Source organism: Eubalaena glacialis, chromosome 3 (assembly GCF_028564815.1).
Source record: "Eubalaena glacialis isolate mEubGla1 chromosome 3, mEubGla1.1.hap2.+ XY, whole genome shotgun sequence".
Classification (NCBI taxonomy): Eukaryota; Metazoa; Chordata; class Mammalia; order Artiodactyla; family Balaenidae; genus Eubalaena; species Eubalaena glacialis.
The window spans coordinates 177,754,062-177,777,935 of record NC_083718.1 but is presented as its reverse complement, the minus strand read 5'-3'; the positions used below and the strand labels follow the sequence as shown (position 1 = coordinate 177,777,935).

The 23,874-nt window shown below is 37.9% G+C and overlaps 1 protein-coding gene across 1 annotated transcript in view; it reads left to right on the top strand.

Moving 5' to 3' along the window:
* The window catches only part of ZBTB40 (zinc finger and BTB domain containing 40), an 82,049-nt gene that overhangs the window by 27,379 nt on the left and 30,796 nt on the right, over positions 1-23,874 (top strand). The window contains exons 2-3 of the mRNA XM_061184770.1: positions 10,094-10,860; positions 11,335-11,468. Of these exons, the coding sequence (XP_061040753.1) occupies positions 10,167-10,860; positions 11,335-11,468 (828 nt within the window). The 5' untranslated portion in view covers positions 10,094-10,166. The remainder of the gene's footprint in view (positions 1-10,093; positions 10,861-11,334; positions 11,469-23,874) is intronic.

Sequence of the window (23,874 nt, the reverse complement as noted above, 5' to 3'; positions counted from 1 at the left end):
ATTTTTGGCTGTGTTAGGTCTTTGTTGCTGCCTGCGGGCTTTCTCTAGTTCCGGCGAGCGACTCTTCGTTGTGGTGCGCGGGCTTCTCATTGCGGTGGCTTCTCTTGTCGCAGAGCACGGGCTCTAGGCACGTGGGCTTCAGTAGTTGTGGCTCACGGGCTCTAGAGCACAGGCTCAGTAGTTGTGGCGCATGGGCTTAGTTGCTCCGCAGCATGTGGGATCTTCCCAGACCAGGGCTCAAACCCATGTCCCTTGCATTGGCAGGCGGATTCTTAACCACTGCGCCACCAGGGAAGCCCTAGCTTGACTATATATTTTTAAAACATTTTTGTTACATTTTATCCAGCATTTCTGTGTGTGAAGTGGGAGGAAAAGGTCCATTTACATCAGCTCAGTGTGCCATTTTGCCAAAAGTCTTTCCTTTAATTAGTATTCCTATTAATCTCAGTAAAATTTCAACTTTCAACTTTACCAGCTTACATTCATTAAGTAACCTTTGAATTTATTCTGCCTTAACTATCCCCATTCTCCTTTTATTGCTCAAGTTTATAACCATGTTTTTAGTATCTATATATTGGTAAACCACATAATTTTGTTCAGTTTTTTTTAACCTTGCTCAGTTGCTTATTCTGTTACAGTTATTCTATTATTTTCTTATCTAATTTAGTTGTCAACAAAAATATGAAATAGCTCTGACCACAATCCTGTAGTTAATGCTCAAAATATGTCCCTCTGGATCATTGGTGGCTCTTCGTATTTTTTAATCTGATGAAAGACTGACCAAAAATGACCAGAAAAATGACCCCAAAGCAACATTTTAAGTAAGTTTTAGTTTGTCCTAAAAATATAATCCCAATAATGTGTTCCTTATTAATAGGATTGTTTGAAAAGATTTATGTCCAGATAAGTCTTTTGATTTACTGTAATCCATAGAGCCTATGTCTTGTCTTAGGAAGAAAATCATATTCTCCTGATGTCATTTGTTCTTTAGAAAAACCACATCAGTGCCTGTTCAGTAGTTTTGTGTTATTTGCAAATTGAATTCTTGTTCTGATTTTTTTCTCAGATATTAAAATAAGTTAATTTACAAATTTTCAGACTTACCTCCTTTTTTTCTAAAGATAGCTCCTACTTTTGCCTGTTTTAAATCTTACAGAACTTTTTTTTCTGTTTTCCACAAGAACCGGGAGATATTCCATTCCTGCTCCTGTTGCTACTACTATTTCAACAACAAGTCAGTTAGCTCCTAGGCCACAGTTTATCTTTAAAAAGTATGCATTTTTATAACACAGATATTAAAACAAGCTATAGTCAAACAGTAAGGTTAGATGTTCTCAAAGCTACTCTTTGAGTAAACTTTAAAAAAATTATATGAATTCGTGAATGTTCTACAATCTATACCTGGTATAGATAGGGTTTGGGGTGATTAGTACTGACAATTTACATTCCTAAAAGGAAAATTTTTTTAATAGATGAACTTTATTTTTTAGAGCAGTTTTAGGTTCACTGCAAAATTGAGAGTAAAGTACAGAGTTCCCGTATAATCCTGTCCCCACACAGCCTCTCCCACTGTCCCACAACACAGTGATACATTTGTTACAATCAGTGAACCTACATGGATACATAATTATCACCCAAAGTCCATAGTTTTCATTAGGGTACACTTTTGGTTTCATACATTCTCTGGAATTTGACATGTATATGATACATGAATTCACCATTGTAGTTTTATACACAATAATTTCACTGCCCTCAGGATCCTCCATGTTTCACCTATTCATCCCTCCCTACTCCCAACCACTGGCAACCACTGATCTTTTGACTATCTCCATCGTTTTGCCTTTTCCAGAATGTCATATGGTTGTATTCATATAATATAGAGACTTTTTATATTGGATTCTTTCACTTACTAATATGCATTTAAGTGTCCTCCATGTCTTCCCATTGCTTGATAGCTCATTTCTTTTTGCACTAACTAATATTCCATTGTCTGGATGTACCACAGTTTGTTTATCCATTTTTCTGGTGAAAGACATTTTGGCAATTATGAATAGAGCTGCTATAAACATCTGCATGCAGGTTCTTGTGTGGACGTAAGTTTTCAGTTTTTTTAGGTAAATATCAAGGAGCACAATTGCAGGATCGTATGATAAGGATATGCTTAGTTTTATAAGAAACTCCTAATCTGTCTTACGAAGTGCTGTACCATTTTGCATTCTCACCAGCAATGAATAGCAGTTCCTGTTGCTATACATCCTCACCTGCATTTGGTGTTGTTAGTGATTTGGGTTTTGTCATTTCTAATAGGTTTTATTTGCAATTCCCTTATGACATATGATGTTGAACATCTTTTTGTATGCTTACTTGCTATCTGCATCTCTTCCTTGGTGGGATGTCTGTTAAGGTCTTTGGTCCATTTTTTAATCAGGTTGTTTTCTTATTGTTGAGTTTTAAGAATTCCTTGTATGTTTTAGATAATAGTCATTTAACAGATATGTCTCTTGCAAATATTTTCTCCCAGTCTATGACTTGTCTTCTCAGTCTCTTGACATTATCATTCATAGAGCAGAAGTTCTTTAAGTTTAATGAAGTCCAGCTTATCCATTATTTCTTTCAGGGATCATGCCTTTGGAGGTGTATCTAAAAAGTCATTGCCACACCCAAGGTCACCTAGGTTTTCTTCTATGTTATTTTCTAGAGGTTTTATAGTGTTGTGTTCTTACATTTAAGTCTGTGATCCAATTTGAGCTAAATTTGTGAAGGCTATGAGGTCTGCGTCTAGATTCATTTTTCTACATGTGGATGTTCAGTTGTTCCAGCACCATTTGTTGAAAATACTGTCTTTGCTCCATTATCAAAGATCAGTTGACTGTACTTTTGTGGGTCTATTTATCTATTCTTTCACCAGTACCACACTGTTTTGGTTACTGTAGCTTTGTAGGTAAGTATTGAAGTTGAGTATTGAGTAGTGTCAGTCTTCCTACTTCATTCCTCTACCCTGATATTGAGTTGGCTATTCTGGATCTTTTGCCTCTCCATATAAACTTTAGAATCAGTTTGTCAGTTTCCACAAAATAACTTGCTGGGATTTTGATTAGGATTGTGTTGAATTTATAGATCAATTTGGGAAGAACTGAAATTTTGACACTACTGAGTCTTCCTATCCATGAACATGGAATATCCCTCCATTTACTTAGTTTTTCTTTGATATCTTTCATTAGAGTTTTGTAGTTTTTCTCATATATATCTTGTATGTATTTTGTTAGACTTATCCTCAAGTATTTTCACATTTTTAATTTCTTTTTTGGGGGTGCCAATTAAACGGTAATGTTTTCATTTCAAATTCAACTTGTTCATTGCTGATAGACAGGAGAGCGATTAAGTTTTTTATATTTACCTTGTATCCTGCAACCTTGCTGCTATTGCTTGTTATTATTATTAAATTTTTTGTCAGTTCTTTTGGATTTTCTACATACCTCATCACAGTCATATCATCTGTGAACAAAGGCCGTTTTGCACCTTCCTTCCCAGTCTGTATACCTTTTAGCTAGGAATTCCAGAATGATATTGAAAAGCAGTGGTGAAATGAGACATCCCTGCCTTGTTCCTGATCTTAGGCAGAAAGCTTAGACTGTAATGTTAGCTGTTGGTTTTTGTAGCTGTTCTTTATCAAGTTGAGGAGGTTCCCCTCTATTCCTAGTTAGCTGAGAGTTTTTATCATGAATTTTGTGGATTTTGTCAAATGCTTTTTCTGCATCTATTGATATGAACATGCGATTTTTCTTTTTTAGCCTGTTGTTATAATGGATTACATTTACTGATTTTCAAAGGTTGAACCAGCCTTGAATACCTGGGATAAATCCCACTTGGTCATGGTGTTAAATTCTTTTTATTATTGTTGAATTTGATTTGCTAATATTTTGTTGAAGATTTTTGTATTTTGGTCTGTGTTTTTCTTATAATGTCTTTGTCTGGTTTTGCTGTTAGTGTAATGCTAGGCTCATAGAATGAGTTAGGAAGTATTCCCTCTGCTTCTATTTTCTGGAAGAGATTGTGGATATTTGGTATAATTTCTTCCTAAACTGTTTTGTAGAATTTACCAGTGAACCCATCTGGGCCTGCTGCTTCAAGTGTTGGGAAGTTATTAATTATTGACTCAGTATCTTTGATAGATTAGGCCTATTCAGATGTTTAGTTCTCCTTGTGTGAGTTTTGGCAGATTGTGTCTTTCAAGTAATTGATCCATTTCATTAAAGTTACCAAATTTGTGGGCATATTATTATATTATTCCTTTTTTATCCTTTTATTGTACATGGGCTCTGTACTGATGTCCCCTCTTTCATTTCTGATATTAGGAATCAGTGTTCTCTCTTTTTTCTTAGTTAGCCTGGTAGAGGCTTATTGATTTTGTTGATCTTTTCAAAGAACCAGCTTTTAAGTTTGTTTTTTTTTTTTTCTCTTGATTTCCTTTTCTCAGTTTCATTTATTTGTCCTCTATTTTCTTTTTCTCCTGCTTACTTTGGATTTACTTTGTTCTTCTTGTTTTAGTATCCCAAAGCGGAGGCTTAAATTATTGGTTTTAGATCTTTCTTCTTTTCTAATATATGCATTCAGTGCTATAAATTTCCCTCTAAGCACTGCTTTTGCTGCATCCCATAAATTTTGATAAGTTGTATTTACATTTTCATTTAGTTTAGAATATTTTTGAATTTGTCTTAAGATTTCTTCTTATGTGTTATTTAGAAGTGTGTTGTTTAATCTCCAAGTATTTGGAAATTTTTCCAGCTATCTTTTTGTCATTGATTTCTAGTTTAATTCCATCGTGGTCTGAGAACAGAGTGTATGGTTTCTATTCTTTTCAATTTGTGAAGGGTAACTTATGGCCCAGAATGTGGTCTATCTTGTTGAATGTTCCATGTGATATTAAGAAGAATATGTAATCTGCTATAGATGAAGTAGTCTATAGTCAATTGATTGATGGTGCTATTAACTTCACCGATGTCCTTACTGATTTTCTGCCTTCAGGCTCTATCCATTTCCGATAGAGAGGTGTTTAAAGTCTCCAACTATAATAGTGATGCACCTATTTCTCTTTGTATTTCTTTCAGTTTGCCTTACATGTTTTGATGCTCTGTTGTTAGTTGCCTACACAATAAGGATTATTATGTCTTGTTAGAGTATTGACCCCTTTTTCATTAAGTAACTCCCCTTTATCCCTAATATTTTTCCTTACTTGAAGTCTGCTCTGTCTGAAATTAATATAGCTCGCCTGCTTTCTTTTGATTACTGTTAACATGGTATATCATTCTCCATGCATTTACTTTTAATCTATATGCATCTTTAAGTGGGTTTCTTGTAGACAACATCAGAGTGGGTCTTGTTTTTTGATCCACTCTGACAATCTGTCTTTTAATTAGTATATTTAGAGCATTGATCTACCATATTTGTTAATGTTGTCTATATGTTGCCCTTGTTCTTTGTTCCTACTTTTGTCTAATATACTTTTTCATTCTTTTGTAGTTTTAATTGAGCATTTGACGTGATTCCATTTTCACTCCTTTTTACCATATCAGTTATACTTCTTTTTAAAACTTATTTTAGTGGCGTCCTATAGTTTGCAATAGATTTACAACTAATCTAAATCCACTTTCAAATGACACTGTACCACTTCACATGTGTTATAAGTACCTTATAATAATAATAACATAATCTTAATCCTTCCCTTCTCTCCCTTGTATTATTGCTGTCATTCATTTCATTTATACATAAGCATATAGAATTGACCCTTGAACAATGCAGGGGTTAGGGACACTGACCCCTGGCACAGGCAAAAATCTGCATATAACTTTGTAGTGAGCCCTCTGTATCTGTGGATTCAACCAACTGCAGATTACATGGTACTGTAGTATTTAGTGTTGAAAAAATCCACATGTAAGTGGATCTTCACAGCTCAAACCTGTGTTGTTCAAGGGTTACCTGTATAAACATAAGCATACATAATCAAATACATTGTTGCTGTTATAATTTTGAACAAACTGCTATCTATGTCAGTTAAGAATAAAAAATAAAACTGCTATCTATGTCAATTTTTGTTTTACCTTCACCTATTAATTCTTCAGTGCTATTCATTAGTTTACGTAGATCCACATTCTGTACTTTATCATTTCCTTCTCTCTGAATAACTTCTTTAACATTACGTGGAAGGCAGGTCTATTGGCAACCAAGTCCCTCAATCTTGCTGGTCTGAGAAAGTCTTTATTTTACATTCACTGTTAAAGGAAAAAATTTCAGGGTAGAATTCTAGGTTGGTAGTTTGTTTGTTTTCTTTTCTCAACATTTTAAATATTTCACTCCACTCTTCTCTTGCCTGCATGGTTTCTGAGGAGAAATTAGATGTAATTCCTATCTGCTTCTCTGTAGGAAAGGTGCTTTTTCCTCTGGCTTTTTTCAAGATTTGTTTTTTAAACTTTGATTTTTCTATAGTTTGAATATGATATGCTTAAGTATAGTTATTAAGAGCATTTATCCTGCTTGGGGTTCTGAGCTTCTTAGACCTGTGGTTTGGTGTCTAACATTAATTTGGGGAAATTCTTAGTCATTATTGCTTCAAATATTGCTTCTGTTTCTTTTTCTCTTCTCCTTCAGATATTCCCATTGCACGTATGTTTTACCTTTTGTGGTTGTCTCACAGTTCTTGGATATTTGGTTCTGTTTTTTTCAGACCTTTTTCACTTTGCTTTTCAGTTTTGGAAGTTTCTTATTGTTATATCCTCAAGGTCAGAGATTCTTTACTCAACCATATCTAGTCTACTAGTAAGTGCATCAAAGGCATTCTTTATTTCTGTTAGTGTTTTTAACCTCTAGCTTTTCTTTTTCATTCTTTCTTAGAATTTCCATCTCTCTGCTTACATTGCCATCTGTTCTTGCATGTTGTCTACTTTTTCCTTTAAATCCCTTATCTTATTAATCTTTTTTTTTTTTTTAATTCCTTGTCTGATAATTCCTGAAATATCTGACTGTGGTTCTGATGCTTGTTCAGTCTCTTTGAAGTGTGCTTTTTGCCTTTTAGTATGCCTTGTAATTTTTTCTTGATAGGTAGACAAAGTACTGGGTAAAAGGAACTGTGGTAAATATGCCTATAGTGATGGGGTGGTAAGATGTGAAAGGAGGAAGTGTGTTTTATAGACCTATTATTAGGTCTCAGTCTTTTGGTAAGTCTGTGCCCCTGGACTGTGAACTGCACTGATACTTTTCAGTCTCCCCCTCCCCACCTCCTTAAGTGGTACAGGATGGCTAGAGTGGGCTGAAGTTGGATATTTCCTTTCCTCCAGTTAGGTTAGACTCTGGTAAAATAGTTTCTTCTGATTCTAGGCCTTGTTGAGAAGAACAGAATGCTCTGTCATATTTTAAAATGGTTACTTTCTCCTTCCTCCTGCCAGAAGCAGAAGGGAATTTTCCCCCAGTATTCACTGTGAGTACTCAGTAGAGCTCCTGGTGTTAAAACTCACAAAATTATGACTTTGTCCCTCTGGAGTTTTTAACTCTCAGACTTGTCCACCCTGAGCCTCCATCGATTCGTTAACTTAGGTTTAGTGTTCCTGTTCTGGCACTGCTTCCCATGGATTTCTCTTGGTGGGTTTCTGCTCTGAGAAGTTGTGATTCTCTACCTGTCTCTCCAATTTTGGGAGCAGTAGTTTTGCCCTGTGACCTCACTTCTCTGACAGAGCTAAGAAGAGTTGTTGATTTTCCCATCTGTTTACCTTTTTACTTGTCAAGTTAGAATGGTGATTTTTAAGCTCCTTCCATGCCAGACCAGAAACCTGGAAACCAGAACTAGGAAATATTTTCATTTTTATTTTCATTTTTATTTGTCAGTTTCAAATGTGGGAAAATAAGGAATAGTGGTGGAGTGGAAAGGTAACAAAGGCAACCAATGTTATTTTGACAAATGTCGAAGACCGTGTGACTTTCCTGCTTAAAGCCCCTCAAACCCTTCATTGACTCCTCATTGTCTTTAGGATAAATCCAAGCTCCTAAGCATGGCCCATGTATCTTTCTGTGGCCAGAACCTCTGCCTGCCTCTCCAGATTCATCTCCTGACACTCCCTGTCCCTTTCTATATGTTCCAGTATCACTGAACTCCTTATAATCCCCCCTCCTAAACCTTCCTGCCATGTGATGTTTTCTTATCTGTGTGCCTCACGCAGGCTTCCCTGCTTGGAGTGCCTTTTTCTCCCACTCTTTTCACCTCATCAGCGCCTGCTCATTTATTAAGGCAGGTTAGCTGTTAGCTCCTCCACAAAAACCTTACTCTAACTCTTGGATATCCCTGTTCCCCAAACTGGGCTTCTAAGTACAAATCTCTATCATTACATTTCTTGCCATTCATTTATTCATTCCACCAACTAACCAACAGTGTTTGTGTTAGGCAGAATTTTAAGCACTGGGATGCAGCAGATGATGAAAAAAAAAAGTTCCTTCCCTAATGGAGTTTATATTCCAGTGAAGGGGGGTACATAATAAGTAAGTAAAAATATGTGTCAGTAGGCTATGATAAAAAATAGAGTAAGAGGGATGGAATGTTCTGAGGTTGGAGAGGAGGTTGCTATTTAAAGAACATGGTCAGATTTGATTAAATGTTCTAAATCATTAAAAAATAAATAAATAAATAAAATAAAGAACATGGTCAGGGAAGACCTCGTTGATCATGTGGCCGTTGAGCAGAGTCCTGATGGGAGTGAGAGAGTGAGCCATGCACACATGTGAAGAAACCTACGGGTGAATATGCTTAGTGTGTTCCACAATCAGCAAGGAAGGCGTGGTGCTTACAGCAGAATGGGTGAGGGGCAGCGAGGCAGAAGATGAGGTTTTAGAGCTAATGACAGCCAGAGTAAGAATTTTGGCTTTTGGCTTTCACTCTGAGACCAAGAACCATGGAGGCTTTTGTGCAAAGTGACATATATGGCTATGTGCTAAAAAGATCACTCTGACTACTGGGTTGAAGATGGAGTAGGGTAGGGGTAGGGCTAGGAAGGGGTGGAGGCATGGGGGACCAGTTAGAACATTGTTGCAATATCCAAATAAAAGGTGATGGTGGCTTGGGCTGACCAGAGTAGAACCAGTGGAGGTAGTAATAAGTGATTGGATTTTGGATATATTCTGAAGGTAGGGCCAACAGGATTTATAAATGATTGGGTAAGGGATATGAGAAAAAACAGGAGTCAAGGATGATTTCTAGGTTTTTGGTCTGAACAACTAGAAGGGACAGAATTGCTGTGAAGTGGGGAAGATGGCAGGGGAGTTTGGATTTAAGTTTAAGAAACCTAACAGGCCTCCAATTGGAGATGTTCAGTAGGTAGTTGGAAGTGTGCGTCTGCAGTTCAGAGGAAAGGGCTGAGCTGGAAATATAAATCTGAAAGCTCTCAACATTTAGATATTTCAAAGGTATGGAATCAGATGAGAGAGAAGAAGTGAGATGACAGTCCTGGAGCACAGCAAACTTTAGAGGCCAAAGTGATGCAGAGGACCCAGCAAAGGAACCAGAGAGCGCAGGATCAAGTGAAAAATGCATTTTAAAGGGGAGGGAATGATGACCTGTATTCAGTGCTGCAGATAGGTCAAGTAATATGAGGACATTGTATTATAAATCTGTTTATATATATATATGTCTCCTTCATTTGGCTGAGAACTTGAGAGCAGAATGCATTTAACAATGTAGTTACTTACAGCTTTGAAATCAGTGAGACATGGGCATGCCACTTAATGGCTGTTTTTCCTTAAGCTGGTTCTCTCAGTCTCTTTGAGCTTCAGTCTCATCTATAAAATGGGGAGGATACAGTACTTTTCCAGTGAGTTTTTGTGAGGATCAAATGAGATCATCCAGATGACACACTAAGCATAGTCCTGTTCATGCAGTTAAACCCATGCCAGTTATTATCATGATTAATTCAGTATACCTGGCACAGTACCCCTTCCTATTCAGCAGCATTTGCTGAATGAACCAGTGAATTGCCTGTTCATTTTAATATTTCATTCAGGGCATTTCCCTGTGTGCTTATGAAGTATTAACATGGCATTTTTGGGGTTTCTCCAGGGTCTAGTGCTGATCCTCACAAAGTGATTCTGGAAGAAGAGAGGAAAGGAAGTCCTCAGGCAGAGCTGATGCGATGGAGCTCCCCAACTATAGCCGGCAGCTGCTGCAGCAGCTCTACACGCTGTGCAAGGAGCAGCAGTTCTGTGACTGCACCATTTCCATTGGTACCATTTACTTCAGGGCCCACAAACTTGTCCTGGCTGCTGCCAGCCTCCTGTTCAAAACCCTGCTGGACAACACAGACACCATCTCCATCGATGCATCTGTTGTGAGCCCTGAGGAGTTTGCCCTCTTGTTAGAAATGATGTACACTGGCAAACTACCTGTGGGCAAGCACAACTTCTCCAAAATCATCTCCTTAGCCGACAGCCTACAGATGTTTGATGTGGCTGTTAGTTGTAAAAACCTTCTAACTAGCCTTGTAAACTGCTCTGTTCAGGGTCAGGTGGTGAGGGATGTCTCCACATCATCCTCAGAGTCATCCAGGAAGGAGTTGGAGAAGCCTGAAGTAGAAATCCTTTCCTCCGAGGGTGCTGGAGAGCTTCATTCTTCCCCAGAGGTTTCCACCCCTCCAGGGGGCCCTGTGAAAGCCGAGATGGGGGAAGTGATCCAAACAGTTGTGCAAGAGATGAGTGTGGATCCTTCTGCCCAGGGGATTCAGGGGAATGCAGACACCCCAGTGGAGACTCCTCTGACAGCTGAAGTTTTTTCCCCTTCTCCTGTTGTACAAACCTTTAGTGAGGCAAAGGAAGCAAGCCCAGAACCAGGTAATATTCATTTAATAGTTGTTTTGTAATCTATCCTTCTGTTGTCAATTACTAGATTCAGTGATCTTTATGAGTTTTTTGTTTGTTTGTTTGTTTCATTGATAAATTTATCAAAGACCACTGTTAGATTGGAAACCAAAATCCAATACAATACTTGTACTAGGACATTCTTCTTTTAAAAGTGTCTGTGGTTTTGAGTGTTGCAAGCCTGAAGATGAACCACAGAGCAGAAAAGCAGTATTGAAATAACCATGTACCATTTTTGATTCTTACCCATTATTTTAACTAGGATGATTATGGCACAAAGGAGGAAGCTATTAGAGATGCTGTTTGCTATTATTCATAACTGATACATTAGCTATTATTTACAAATGCAGTACATGACCTAAAGGTTCTCAGACAGCTTAAACTTTTAAAAATCATTTCAAGTAATCAATCACTGATTTTTTAAATTTTGTTTTGTTTTACATTCAGAGTATGAGGGGAAACATTACCAGCTGAATTTTCTTCTAGAAAATGAAAAAATCTTCTCAGATGCACTCTTGATTACCCAGGATGTTTTAAAAAGACTAGAAGAATGTTCAGAAATTAAAGGTGCACAGAAGGAGGTAGGTACCATAAGTTTTATTTGTTTGCTGGTTTAGTGTTCTCAGGATAGCAGATCAGTTATCAGGGTCTCAATTTTTTTCAAACTTAAAATTTTTTTTTTTCTGACATTTATCCCCTAAAGGAAAGTCGTGCAAAAGTGCTAGGCAAGATACTTTCAAAACAAAGTTATATTTTGATCACTGGGTGGATCCCAGCTTACAACCGGTTTTGATCCAGGATCCTTAACTGAGCTTACCATTTCCTCCTGATTAATCAGGAATAAAATGGGGCAGAAGGTAGTCATGGATAACCCCAAATCAGAGATCAGGTAATAAAAACAAAAAACCAAACAACAATAAATGCTCAAAACATGGTACGAAAAGGTTTTAATATGGACTTACACAGTAAATTGCATCGTGTTTAGGAATACAATGGTCATTTTCAGACATAAAAACAATAATGGTGAACATTTATTGAATACTTGCTTTGATACACTTGGTATCAATACATATGTTATCTCATTTAATCCTCACAAAAATCATTGAGGTGGATACTATTTTATTATTTTTTATCACTGTTTTACGGATGAGAAGAACTGTCTCAAAGAGGTGATGTAACTTGGCCAAGGTTGCAGAGCTCATAAAACTAAACTCTGAGCAAGAATTCAAACCTAAGCATTCTGACTTTAGAGCTCTTCTCTTACACATTGAGTTACTGCCTCCCAAAGGGGTAAAAATGATGCGTGTATGTCTTGTATGTATAAACGTACATAGGCATCACCTGACAGAAAACTGTCAAATGGTTATCATGCTCTATTTCTTAGTTGACGTTTTCTGTTTTTTCATTATCTCAGTGAGGTGCATCCCCACCTGTGGGCTCCCTCACTACCCAGTTTCCTCACACCTGACGCTGCAGGGTTGACTGCACTGCCACTTTAGGACTCCCTTGCTTCCCCTTTCTCCCGGCCATGCCTCCCATTCTGAGAGGTGCTGGCAGAGTGAGCGGGCACTGCCCCTGCAGGCTTGCTCATCTGACTGAGGGGGTAGTGTGGGGAGGCCTCCCATGTTGCTGTAGACAATTTAGTGTCTGTTAGTTACTATTAATCCAAGCAATAAATGCCTTCTACTATTTAAATAGTTCCCTGATTCATATCAAGTTACTTTTTAAAAAAACAAATTCAAGGTCAAGTATTTACTTTAACCACGGTTTATCGACAGTTGGCTATAAATTGTTTTTTTGAGAGATAAGCTGTTTACCAGACTGGGCTGACCCTGATGACTCTCTTAGGGGAGGTTTCAAGTGGTAAATCCTTGGTACTCTTTGTACTGATTATGCTGAAGGACATTATGGTTTTATATTTTTGCACTTGGATGTTCTCTTAACTGTTCAATCCATCATTTTGTCACTAGTTTGTTACCTCGATAGCTTATAGACACACCTCTTCATTTTCTCTCTTAAGACTTCCTCTCCACTTAACTTTGGTTACAGAGGAGCAACATCATTCCTTAGATCAGCAATACTCAAATTATTAGTGTCACCTCTGTACTAACTTAAACTGTGTCTTATGTATTTTTTTCCTAACACTGGTACCTAAAAGTGTCTGGCACATAACAGGTGTTCAAGAAATGTTTGCTGTACAGGGATTCATTCAACATGTCCCCCCCACTGCTTGTCCTAATCATTTGATGGCAATAACGTTAATAGTACTTTGCAATAACACTGATTCACTGTTGGTGATCATTATAGGCTTATGTTATTTCTTCCTCGGTTTTAGAGGTCAGAGTAAGAGCACTACAAATCACTTGGTAGCTATATTTAAAACTGATTCTGTTTTATTCTATAATAAATTGTTCAGCTACAGAAAGAAAAAGGGAAAAATACTTTATGAACGTAAGATTAAATTAAATATAGAGTTGGGGAGGTACTGCTTTGTATGTAGGCCTTGTACTTCTCTCTTTCTCTCTCACTTTATTTTAGACAGCTTGAGGTATGATTGATGTACAGCAAACTGTACACCTTTAAAGGTTATAGTTTGCTAAGTTTTGAAACCTGAAATCATCATCACAATCAAGATAGTGAACATATCCATCACCCCTAAAAATATTTTCACATCCCTTTGTAATCCCTCCATCCTGCCCCTTTCCACTTGCTCTTCCCCAGGTAACACTGGTCTGCTTTCTCTCTCTCTAGATGAATGTGCATTTTCTAGAGTATTTTATAAATGGAATCATATAATCTGTATTCCTTTTGGTCTGGCTTCTTGCATTCAGCATAACTATTTTGAGGTTCACCCAAGTTGTTGCATGTTCATTCCTTTTTATTGCTGAGCAGCGTTCCATTGTATGGATATACCATTTATTTATCCAGCTCTACCATTTACTAGTATTGTTAGCTTCAGCAGCTTAATCTCTGAAAGCCTTAATTTCCTAATTTGTAAAATTTGGGAGTATTATCACCTACATCATAGGGTCATCGTGAAATTAATTAAGATTTATGTAAAACTCATACTAAAATGCCAGGCACATAGAAGGAGCTCAATAGGTGACAACTGCTATTGTTTGCTGATACATTAACTCAGTATTTTCTTTTTTTTAATTTTTATTTATTTATTTATTTTTAACATCTTTATTGGAGTATAATTGCTTTACAATGGTGTGTTAGTTTCTGCTGTATAATAAAGTGAATCAGCTATATGTATACATATATCCCCATATCCCCTCCCTCTTGCGTCTCCCTCCCACCCTCCCTATCCCACCCCTCTAGGTGGTCACAGAGCACTGAGCTGATCTCCCTGTGCTATGTGGCTGCTTCCCACTAGCTATCTATTTTACATTTGGTAGTGTATATATGTCCATGCCACTCTCTTACTTCATCCCAGCCTACCTTTCCCCCTCCTTGTGTCCTCAAGTCCATTCTCTATGTCTGCATCTTTATTCCTGTCCTGCCTGTAGGTTCTTCAGAACCATTTTTTTTTTAGATTCCATATCTATGTGTTACCATACGGTATTTGTTTTTCTCTTTCTGACTTAATTCACTCTGTATGACAGTCTCTAAGTCCATCCACCTCACTACAAATAACTCAATTTTGTTTCTTTTTATGGCTGAGTAATATTCCATTGTATATATGTGCCATATCTTCTTTATCCATTCATCTGTTGATGGACATTTAGGTTGCTTCCATGTCCTGACTATTGTAAATAGAGTTGCAATGAACACTGTGGTACATGTCTCTTTTTGAATTATGGTTTTCTCAGGGTATATGCCCAGTAGTGGGATTGCTGGGTCGTATGGTAGTTCTGATTTTAGTTTTTTAAGGAACCTCCATACTGTTCTCCATAGTGGCTGTATCAATTTACATTCCCACCAACAGTGCAAGAGGGTTTCCTTTTCTCCACACCCTCTCCAGCATTTATTGTTTGTAGATGTTTTGATGACGGCCATTCTGACCGGTGTGAGGTGATACCTCATTGCAGTTTTGATTTGCATTTCTCTAATGATTAGTGATGTTGAGCATCCTTTCATGTGTTTGTTGGCAATCTGTATATCTCCTTTGGAGAAATGTCTATTTAGGTCTTCTGCCCATTTTTGGATTGGGTTATTTGTTTCTTTGATATTGAGCTGCATGAGCTGCTTGTATATTGAGGAGATTAATCCTTTGTCAGTTGCTTCGTTGGCAAATATTTTCTCCCATTCTGAGGGTTGTCTTTTGGTCTTGTTTATGGTTTCCTTTGCTGTGCAAAAGCTTTTAAGTTTCATTAGGTCCCATTTGTTTATTTTTGTTTTTATTTCCGTTACTCTAGGAGGTGGATCAAAAAGGATCTTGCTGTGATTTATGTCATAGAGTGTTTGGCCTATGTTTTCCTCTAAGAGTTTTATAGTGTCTGGTCTTACATTTAGGTCTTTAATCCATTTTGAGTTTATTTTTGTGTATGATGTTAGGAAGTGTTCTAATTTCATTCTTTTACATGTAGCTGTCCAGTTTTCCCAGCACCACTTATTGAAAGGCTGTCTTTTCTCCATTGTATATTCTTGCCTCCTTTATCAAAGATAAGGTGACCATATGTACGTGGGTTTATCTCTGGGCTTTCTGTCCTGTTCCATTGATCTATATTTCTGTTTTTGTGCCAGTACCATACTGTCTTGATTACTGTAGCTTTGTAGTATAGTCTGAAGTCAGGGAGCCTGATTCCTCCAGCTCCGTTTTTCTTTCTCAAGGTTGCTTTGGCTATTTGGGGTCTTTTGTGTTTCCATACAAATTGTGAAATTTTTTGTTCTAGTTCTGTGAAAAATGCCATTGGTAGTTTGATAAGGATTGCATTGAATCTGTAGATTGCTTTGGATAGTAGAGTCATTTTCACAATGTTGATTCTTCCAATCCAAGAACATGGTATATCTCTCCATCTGTTTGTGTCATCTTTGATTTCTTTCATCAGTGTCTTACAGTTTTCTGCATATAGGTCTTTTGTCTCCTTAGGTAGATTTATTCCTAGGTATTTTATTCTTTTTGTTGCAGTGGTAAATGGGATTGTTTCCTTAATTTCTCTTTCAGATTTTTCGTTGTTAGTGTATAGGCATGCAAGAGATTTCTGTGCATTAATTTTGTATCCTGCTACTTTACCAAATTCATTGATTAGCTCTAGTAGTTTTCTGGTAGCATCTTTAGGATTCTCTATGTATAGTATCATGTCATCTACAAACAATGACAGCTTTACTTCTTCTTTTCCAATTTGGATTCCTTTTATTTCTTTTCCTTCTCTGATTGCTGTGGCTAAAACTTCCAAAACTATGTTGAATAATAGTGGTGAGAGTGGACAACCTTGTCTTGTTTCTGATCTTCGTGGAAATGGTTTCAAGTTTTCATCATTGAGAACGATGCTGGCTGTGTGTTTCTCATATATGGCCTTTATTATGTTGATGTAAGTTCCCTCTGTGCCTACTTTCTGGAGAGTTTTTATCATAAATGGGTGTTGAATTTTGTCGAAAGCTTTTTCTGCATCTATTGAGGTGATCATATGATTTTTATCCTTCAGTTTATTAATATGGCTTATCACATGATTGATTTGCGTATATTGAAGAATCCTTGCATTCCTGAGATAAACCCCACTTGATCATGGTGTATGATCCTTTTAATGTGCTGTTGGATTCTGTTTGCTAGTATTTTGTTGAAGATTTTTGCATCTATGTTCATCAGTGATATTGGCCTATAGTTTTCTTTTTTTGTGACATCTTTGTCTGGTTTTGGTATGAGGGTGATGGTGGCCTCATAGAATGAGTTTGGGAGTGTTCCTCACTCTGCTCTATTTTGGAAGAGTTTGAGAAGGATAGGTGTTAGCTCTTCTCTAAATGTTTGATAGAATTCACCTGTGAAGCCATCTGGTCCTGGACTTTTGTTTGTTGGAAGATTTTTAATCACAGTTTCAATTTCAGTGCTTGTGATTGGTCTGTTTGTATTTTCTGTTTCTTCCTGATTCAGTCTTGGAAGGTTGTGCTTTTCTAAGAATCTGTCCGTTTCTTCCAGGTTGTCCATTTTATTGGCATATAGTTGCTTGTAGTAATCTCTCATGATCTTTTGTATTTCTGCAGTGTCAGTTGTTACTTCTCCTTTTTCATTTCTAATTCTGTTGATTTGAGACTTCTCCCTTTTTTTCTTGATGAGTCTGGCTAATGGTTTATCAATTTTGTTTATCTTCTCAAAGAACCAGCTTTTAGTTTTATTGATCTTTGCTATCATTTCCTTCATTTCTTTTTAATTTATTTCTGATCTGATCTTTATGATTTCTTTCCTTCTGCTAACTTTGGGGTTTTTTTGTTCTTCTTTCTCTAATTGCTTTAGGTGTAAGGTTAGGTTGTTTATTTGAGATGTTTCTTGTTTCTTGAGGTAGGATTGTATTGCTATAAATTTCCCTCTTAGAACTGCTTTTGCTGCATCCCATAGGTTTGGGGTCATCATGTTTTCATTGTCATTTGTTTCTAGGTATTTTTTGATTTCCTCTTTGATTTCTTCAGTGATCTCTTGGTTATTTAGTAGTGTACTCTTTAGCCTCCATGTGTTTGTATTTTTTACAGATTTTTCTCTGTATTTGCTATCTAGTTTCATAGAGTTGTGGTCGGAAAAGATACTTGATACGATTTCAATTTTCTTAATTTTACCAAGGCTTGATTTGTGACCCAAGATATGATCTATCCTGGAGAATGTTCCATGAGCACTTGAGAAGAAAGTGTATTCTGTTGTTTTTGGCTGGAGTGTCCTATAAGTATCAATTAAGTCCATCTTGTTGAATGTGTCATTTAAAGCTTGTGTTTCCTTATTTATTTTCATTTTGGATGATCCGTCCGTTGGTGAAAGTGGGGTGTTACTATTATTGTGTTACTGTCGATTTCCCCTTTTATGGCTGTTAGCATTTGCCTTATGTATTGAGGTGCTCCTATGTTGGGTGCATAAATATTTACAATTGTTGTATCTTCATCTTGGATTGATCCCTTGATCATTATGTGTGTCCTTCTTTGTCTCTTGTAATGGTCTTTGTTTTAAAGTCTATTTTGTCTGATAAGAGGATTGCTACTCCAGCTTTCTTTTGATTTCCATTTGCATGGAATATCTTTTTCCATCCCCTCACTTTCAGTCTGTATGTGTCCCTAGGCCTGAAGTGGGTCTCTTGTAGACAACATATGTACAGGTCTTGTTTTTGTATCCATTCAGCCAGTCTGTGTCTTTTGGTTGGAGCATTTAATCCATTTAAGGTAATTATTGATATGTATGTTCCTATTACCATTTTCTTAAATTTTTGGGTTTGTTATTGTAGGTCTTTTCCTTCTCTTGTGTTTCCTGCCTAGAGAAGTTCCTTTAGCATTTGTTGTAAAGCTGGTTTGGTGGTGCTAAATTCTCTTAGTTTTTGCTTGTCTGTAAAGGATTTAATTTCTCCGTCAAATCTGAATGAGATCCTTGCTGGGTAGAGTAATCTTGGTTGTAGGTTTTTCCCTTTCATCACTTTAAATATGTCTTGCCACTCCCTTCTGGCTTGCAGAGTTTCTGCTGAAAGATCAGCTGTTAACCTTATGGGGATTCCCTTGTATGTTATTTGTTGCTTTTCCCTTGCTGCTTTTAATATTTTTTCTTTGTATTTAATTTTTGATAGTTTGATAAATATGTGTCTTGGCGTGTTTCTCCTTGGATTTGTCCTGTATGGGACTCTCTATGCTTCCTGGACTTTATTGACTATTTCCTTTCCCATATTAGGGAAGTTTTCAACTATGATCTTGTCAAATATTTTCTCAGTCCCTTTCTTTTTCTCTTCTTCTTCTGGGACCCCTATAATTCGAATGTTGGTGCATTTAATGTTGCCCTAGAGGTCTCTGAGACTGTCCTCAATTCTTTTCATTCTTTTTTCTTTATTCTGCTCTGTGGTAGTTATTTCCACTATTTTATCTTCCATGTCACTTATCTGTTCTTCTGCCTCAGTTATTCTGCTATTGATTCCTTCTAGAGAATTTTAAATTTCATTTATTGTGTTGTTCATCATTGTTTGATGCTCTTTAGTTCTTCTAGGTCCTTGTTAAACGTTTCTTGTATTTTCTCCATTGTATTTCCAAGATTTTGGATCATCTTTACTATCATTACTCTGAATTCTTTTTCAGGTAGACTGCCTATTTCCTCTTCATTTGTTTGGTCTGGTGGGTTTTTACCTTGCCCCTTCATCTGCTGTGTGTTTCTCTGTCTTCTCATTTTGATTAACTTACTGTGTTTGGGGTCTCCTTGTCGCAGGCTGCAGGTTCGTAGTTCCCGTTGTTTTTGGTGTCTGCCCCCAGTGGCTAAGGTTGTTTCAGTGGGTTGTGTAGGCTTCCTGGTGAAGGGGACTAGTACCTGTGTTCTGGTGGATGAAGCTGGATCTTTCTGGTGGGCAGGACCGTATCCGGTGGTGTGTTTTGGGGTGTCTGTGACCGTATTATGATTTTAGGTAGCCTCTCTGCTAATGGGTGGGCTTGTGTTCCTGTCTTGCTAGTTGTTTGGCATGGGGTGTCCAGCACTGTAGCTTGCTGGTCGTTGAGTGGAGCTGGGTCTTAGTGTTGAGATGGAGATCTCTGAGGGAGCTTTTGCCATTTGCTATTACGTGGGGCCAGGAGGTCTCTGGTTGCCCAATATCCTGAACTCAGCTCTCCCACCTAAGAGGCTCAGGCCTGACACCCAGCTGGAGCACCAAGACCCTGTCAGCCACACGGCTCAGAAGGAAAGGGAGAAAAAAAAGAAAGAAAAAAAAAAATAATAAAATAAAGTGATTAAAATTTTTAAAATATTATTTAAAATTAGAAAGTCATTTTTAAAAAGTCATTTTTAGACTCAGTCAGTCTTGAAACTCCTTTTCCACTTAATGCCTTATAATATCCTAGTGCCGTGGTCACTTACTGTGACATGAGATGGTTTGCTGTTGATGTTTAAGCTTAATTTGCAAGTCATGCTTTCAAATAGGTACCATTACCCTTGGAAGTAGCTTCCTGAACTGCAGGTGTAGTGTCTCGTACAAAGCCATCAGTCTCTAGAACAACAGTTCAGTATATATAAAAATGATGCACTTGTTAAAATGGTGGACTTGTTAAAACGTACACCTCCAGACCGCATTTCCAGAGTCTGATTCTTACGTTGTGGTAGAGCTTGGGAATCTCCATCTTTAACAAGTTCCCCATGGACTGCTTTTTTGGTATCTCTAGACTACATTTTGAGAAGTTTTGCTGGAGAAGTTAATGGCTTAACAAAATTCTTAATGTATGATGGCAGATGTCACAGTGTCTATGCTGACAGCTCTCAGTGTTTTTAGTAGCTGCTGAATACCCATTTCCCAAGTGTTATTCTTTGCTTTCTCCTTGATTCAGCAAATATTTACTGAGCAACTGGTATGTGCCAGGCATTGAGCTGGTTGCTAGGAAAATAAACATAAATAAGACTGGATCCTTATCCTTATAGAATGTCTTGACAACAAAGAAATCCTGCCACGTATGTAATTTTTTGGGAAGTGTATACAGAAGTCACCCAACTACAGGAATCCCCAAAAGACTTCAGTGTCGAATGTATTTATTAGAACTGTTCACTTGGAACATCATTCTGCATTTCAGCTACAGTTGTAAAGGTTGTTTGGGGGTTTTGTTTGTCACTGTTCTGTTTATAAATCTTTAGCTCCCAGAGAGCTTTGAATGTTTTTTGTTGTTGTTGGCTGTTATTTGGTTCATCATCATAAATTAAAAAGATGGCTCAACGTTAACTATAATCTACACTTAGGTGTGTAATTTTGAGGCCTGTTAAAGGCTTGTGAGTGATGTTCTGATTGAGATGGACCAGCCTGTTCCTTTTCTTAAAAACAGATATGAGGTATGTACTTGGCCTGGATTGTGTTAAGGGAGGACATCATGAACCAGTGTCCTGATTATTTTCTTTCCTGAGATAAATGATGAAAGGTGGCAAAGCCATTCCCTGAGCAGTGATTGCAGCAATATGAGAAGAACCTGGGCAGCTTGAATTGTGTGAAACCAAAGCCAAAACTGATTAAGGAGAAATCTCGTGGGTGCCGGGATGGGAAAGGGGCCTCCCCTTGTCTTTATCTCAGTGTAGTATCTCTTACCATTAGAAAAAGCTGATACTGACCTAAGAGGCTTTCCGGCTGAGCTGAGTAAAACCTGTATTTAAAGGCAAACTTATACTTTTTTTCACCTTTTATGCTAGAACTTTTAATTGTCTACTTGCTTTGTTCCTAGCCGTGTCCCTGCTTTTAATTAATTGTGTAGATAGCAAGGTGAGTGTTTGACTAGAATAAGGAGATAACTTTTTCTACTATTGATTTCCTTGCTGTTTGATCCACTTTTCACCTAAAGTTCTAGAAAGACTCCCAAAGCTGAAGACCTGGTAGCATCCTTTTTTCCTTCAGCTTTGTTTCAAAGGCAAACAACAGTGAAGGCTCTTATGTGAATCTGATGTTTTCATCCGTGTTACTACTTCAGAGGTTTGCCAAGACCTGTAGGGCAGTGTTTTGTGGACTGTGTTCACTGACACAGTATAGGGTAACCTTCTTGAGAAGTGAGTGGATAGGGTTCACTTTACAGGTCTATGAGAGATGAACTTAAGTTGTTTTTTTCAGATCTCCTCTCTGCTAATTATTAAATCTAAGATATGCAGCTATAGCTAGAAGGGCTAGTGGTCTTATTGGAAGGGAATTTCATTCAGTTAAACAAACATTTATTAAGCACCTATTGTATACCAGTCTCTTCACTAATCAGTGAGACCAGGAGGAATGGTACAGATTGTCTAGATGCTACCCAGTGTTCAAGTGATGTTGATTCTAGTAAGTCCAATAAAATCCAGTGAAATGGATTTGGTTACACTCAAAGTTTGGGAGATGGAACTGGGTGAAAGGGGTGCCAGGTCATTGGAATGAGCTCAGTGTTTCATCCGGGTACTCTGCTCACTAGCCATGCAAACTTGGGCAAGTTACTTCACCTCTCTGACTCTCCATTAAGTGGTCGTAGTAATGCCTCCAGGATCTGATGTAAGGAGTAAAGTAGATGGCAAGTATGCACGGTATCTGGGATGGTATTGAGCTGTTGTGGTCTGTCTCATTATTACCATTGCCTGGCCCTCAGCATTCGGGAAGGCGTGAGTGAACAAGAATATAGTGTAACAAAGACAAATCCGCAGGCAGTAGGCAAGTGGTTGGGAAAATAAGTAAATTCAATTAAAAGATCTGAGTGTAAGGGAAAGATTAAATGGTTTTTTCACATATAACAGAGGGAAAGAAAACTGTCCCATCTTTAAATATATTGACCTATATTTCACTCATAGATAAAAGTACTTTGAGTACTTCTGTGACCATGAATTGATACAAATTTATTGAAGTACCTTTAACTCTAAGAATCAAAGGAGTTCCAAACGTCTGGTTAAAGAATAAAACTCTGTTTTGGTCCATTTCTTAGAGTTCTGTTACATGATAGCAATCAGTGAATTCCAGCCTGTTGCAATATGTGACACCCTTCTGTTTAGTCAGATCCCCTATTTCAGAAAAGGGCTCACTCCACTGTGGAGCCCCAGGCAGCTTAGGGGGCTGGTGGAGTAAGCTACGGCACTGGCTCTGGTGCAGGTCCCCAGTAGGTGCTGGAAGAAAGAGCAGAGAGCAAGGGCTTTCCAGGCAGCTGACTGCTCCCTCCTGGCCCTTTCATCAGCCTACCCCTGCTTCTCTTCCCAGATGGTCACCCTGGTGTCAGTGCTGAGCAATGAAGTTAACAAATGTTTTAATTTCACTGCTGAGCAGTTCTGCAGAGGAGGAAACAGCAGAGAGGATAATGAGAAGCGCATCAGATGCCACTATTGATGAAAGCTTCTCTTCCCCACTGGCTCAAATGATAATGCCAGACAAATTGGATACTGAGAGAGGTGGATCTGGGGTATTCGGAGAGCTTCGAGGGGAAGAAAACTGGCCTAGGATAGAATGAGATAGCTGTATGCTGTATCAGTTAAGTGCACAAGAGGGAGGGAGGGAGGGAGGATAGAAATGGAAAATAAAGAGGAAGAAACAGGTTTAAAATTAAGGGCATTAGCAATAGTGGGTCTTTATAAGATACCTATTCCTGTGTTGAACAAATTAGTCTTAAAATTTAGCAGCTTAAAAGAATAAACGTTTATGACCTCATGGTTTCTGTGGGTCAGAAATCCAGGCATAGCTTACCTGAGTCCCTGGCTCAGGGTCCCTCACAGGGCTTCACTCAGGGTGTCAGCCTGGGCTGCAGACATGTCGAGGCTCAGCTGGGGAATGTCTCTTTCTAAGCTCACTCACTGACTGTTGACCGGGGATGTGAGTTCCTTGCCACATGGGCCTCTCTATAGGGTACCTCTCAACATGGCAGCTTGCATCCCATAGAGGAAAGACACTGAGGGAGTCCACACATGGGCAAATGGAAGTCACAGTAACCTAGCCTTACAAGTGATGTCCCATTACTTTTGCCATATTCTTTTCCTTAGAAGCAAGTCATTAGGTTCAGCTCAAGGGCATGAAAACCTGGAGGCATACTGGGAACCTGAGGCTGCCTACCTCAGGTCCCCACTGCTGTCAGGGAAGAGGCATTCTAAAGAGATTTTAGGCCAACTAATAAAAGCAAGAAAGGATGAATAAATGTGACCAAAGAGAATTAAACATTCAACTTACATTTTTATCTCATTTGTTTATTATTTTTAAAATAGAGACAAAGTGAGTTTATCTTATGTTCATGGAAGTTACTTATTCCAGTAAAAACTTAATAAGGATTATTAAATTGTGTTTTATCTATGTTTACTTTTGGAGATGACCAAAATTCATAGGAACCTTTTTTTTAAGTTTAACTTAGCTCTCTGATCAGGAAACAAGCTAGAACAAACTCAAGAAACACAAAGTCTAACTCATTTATAATCCTGTT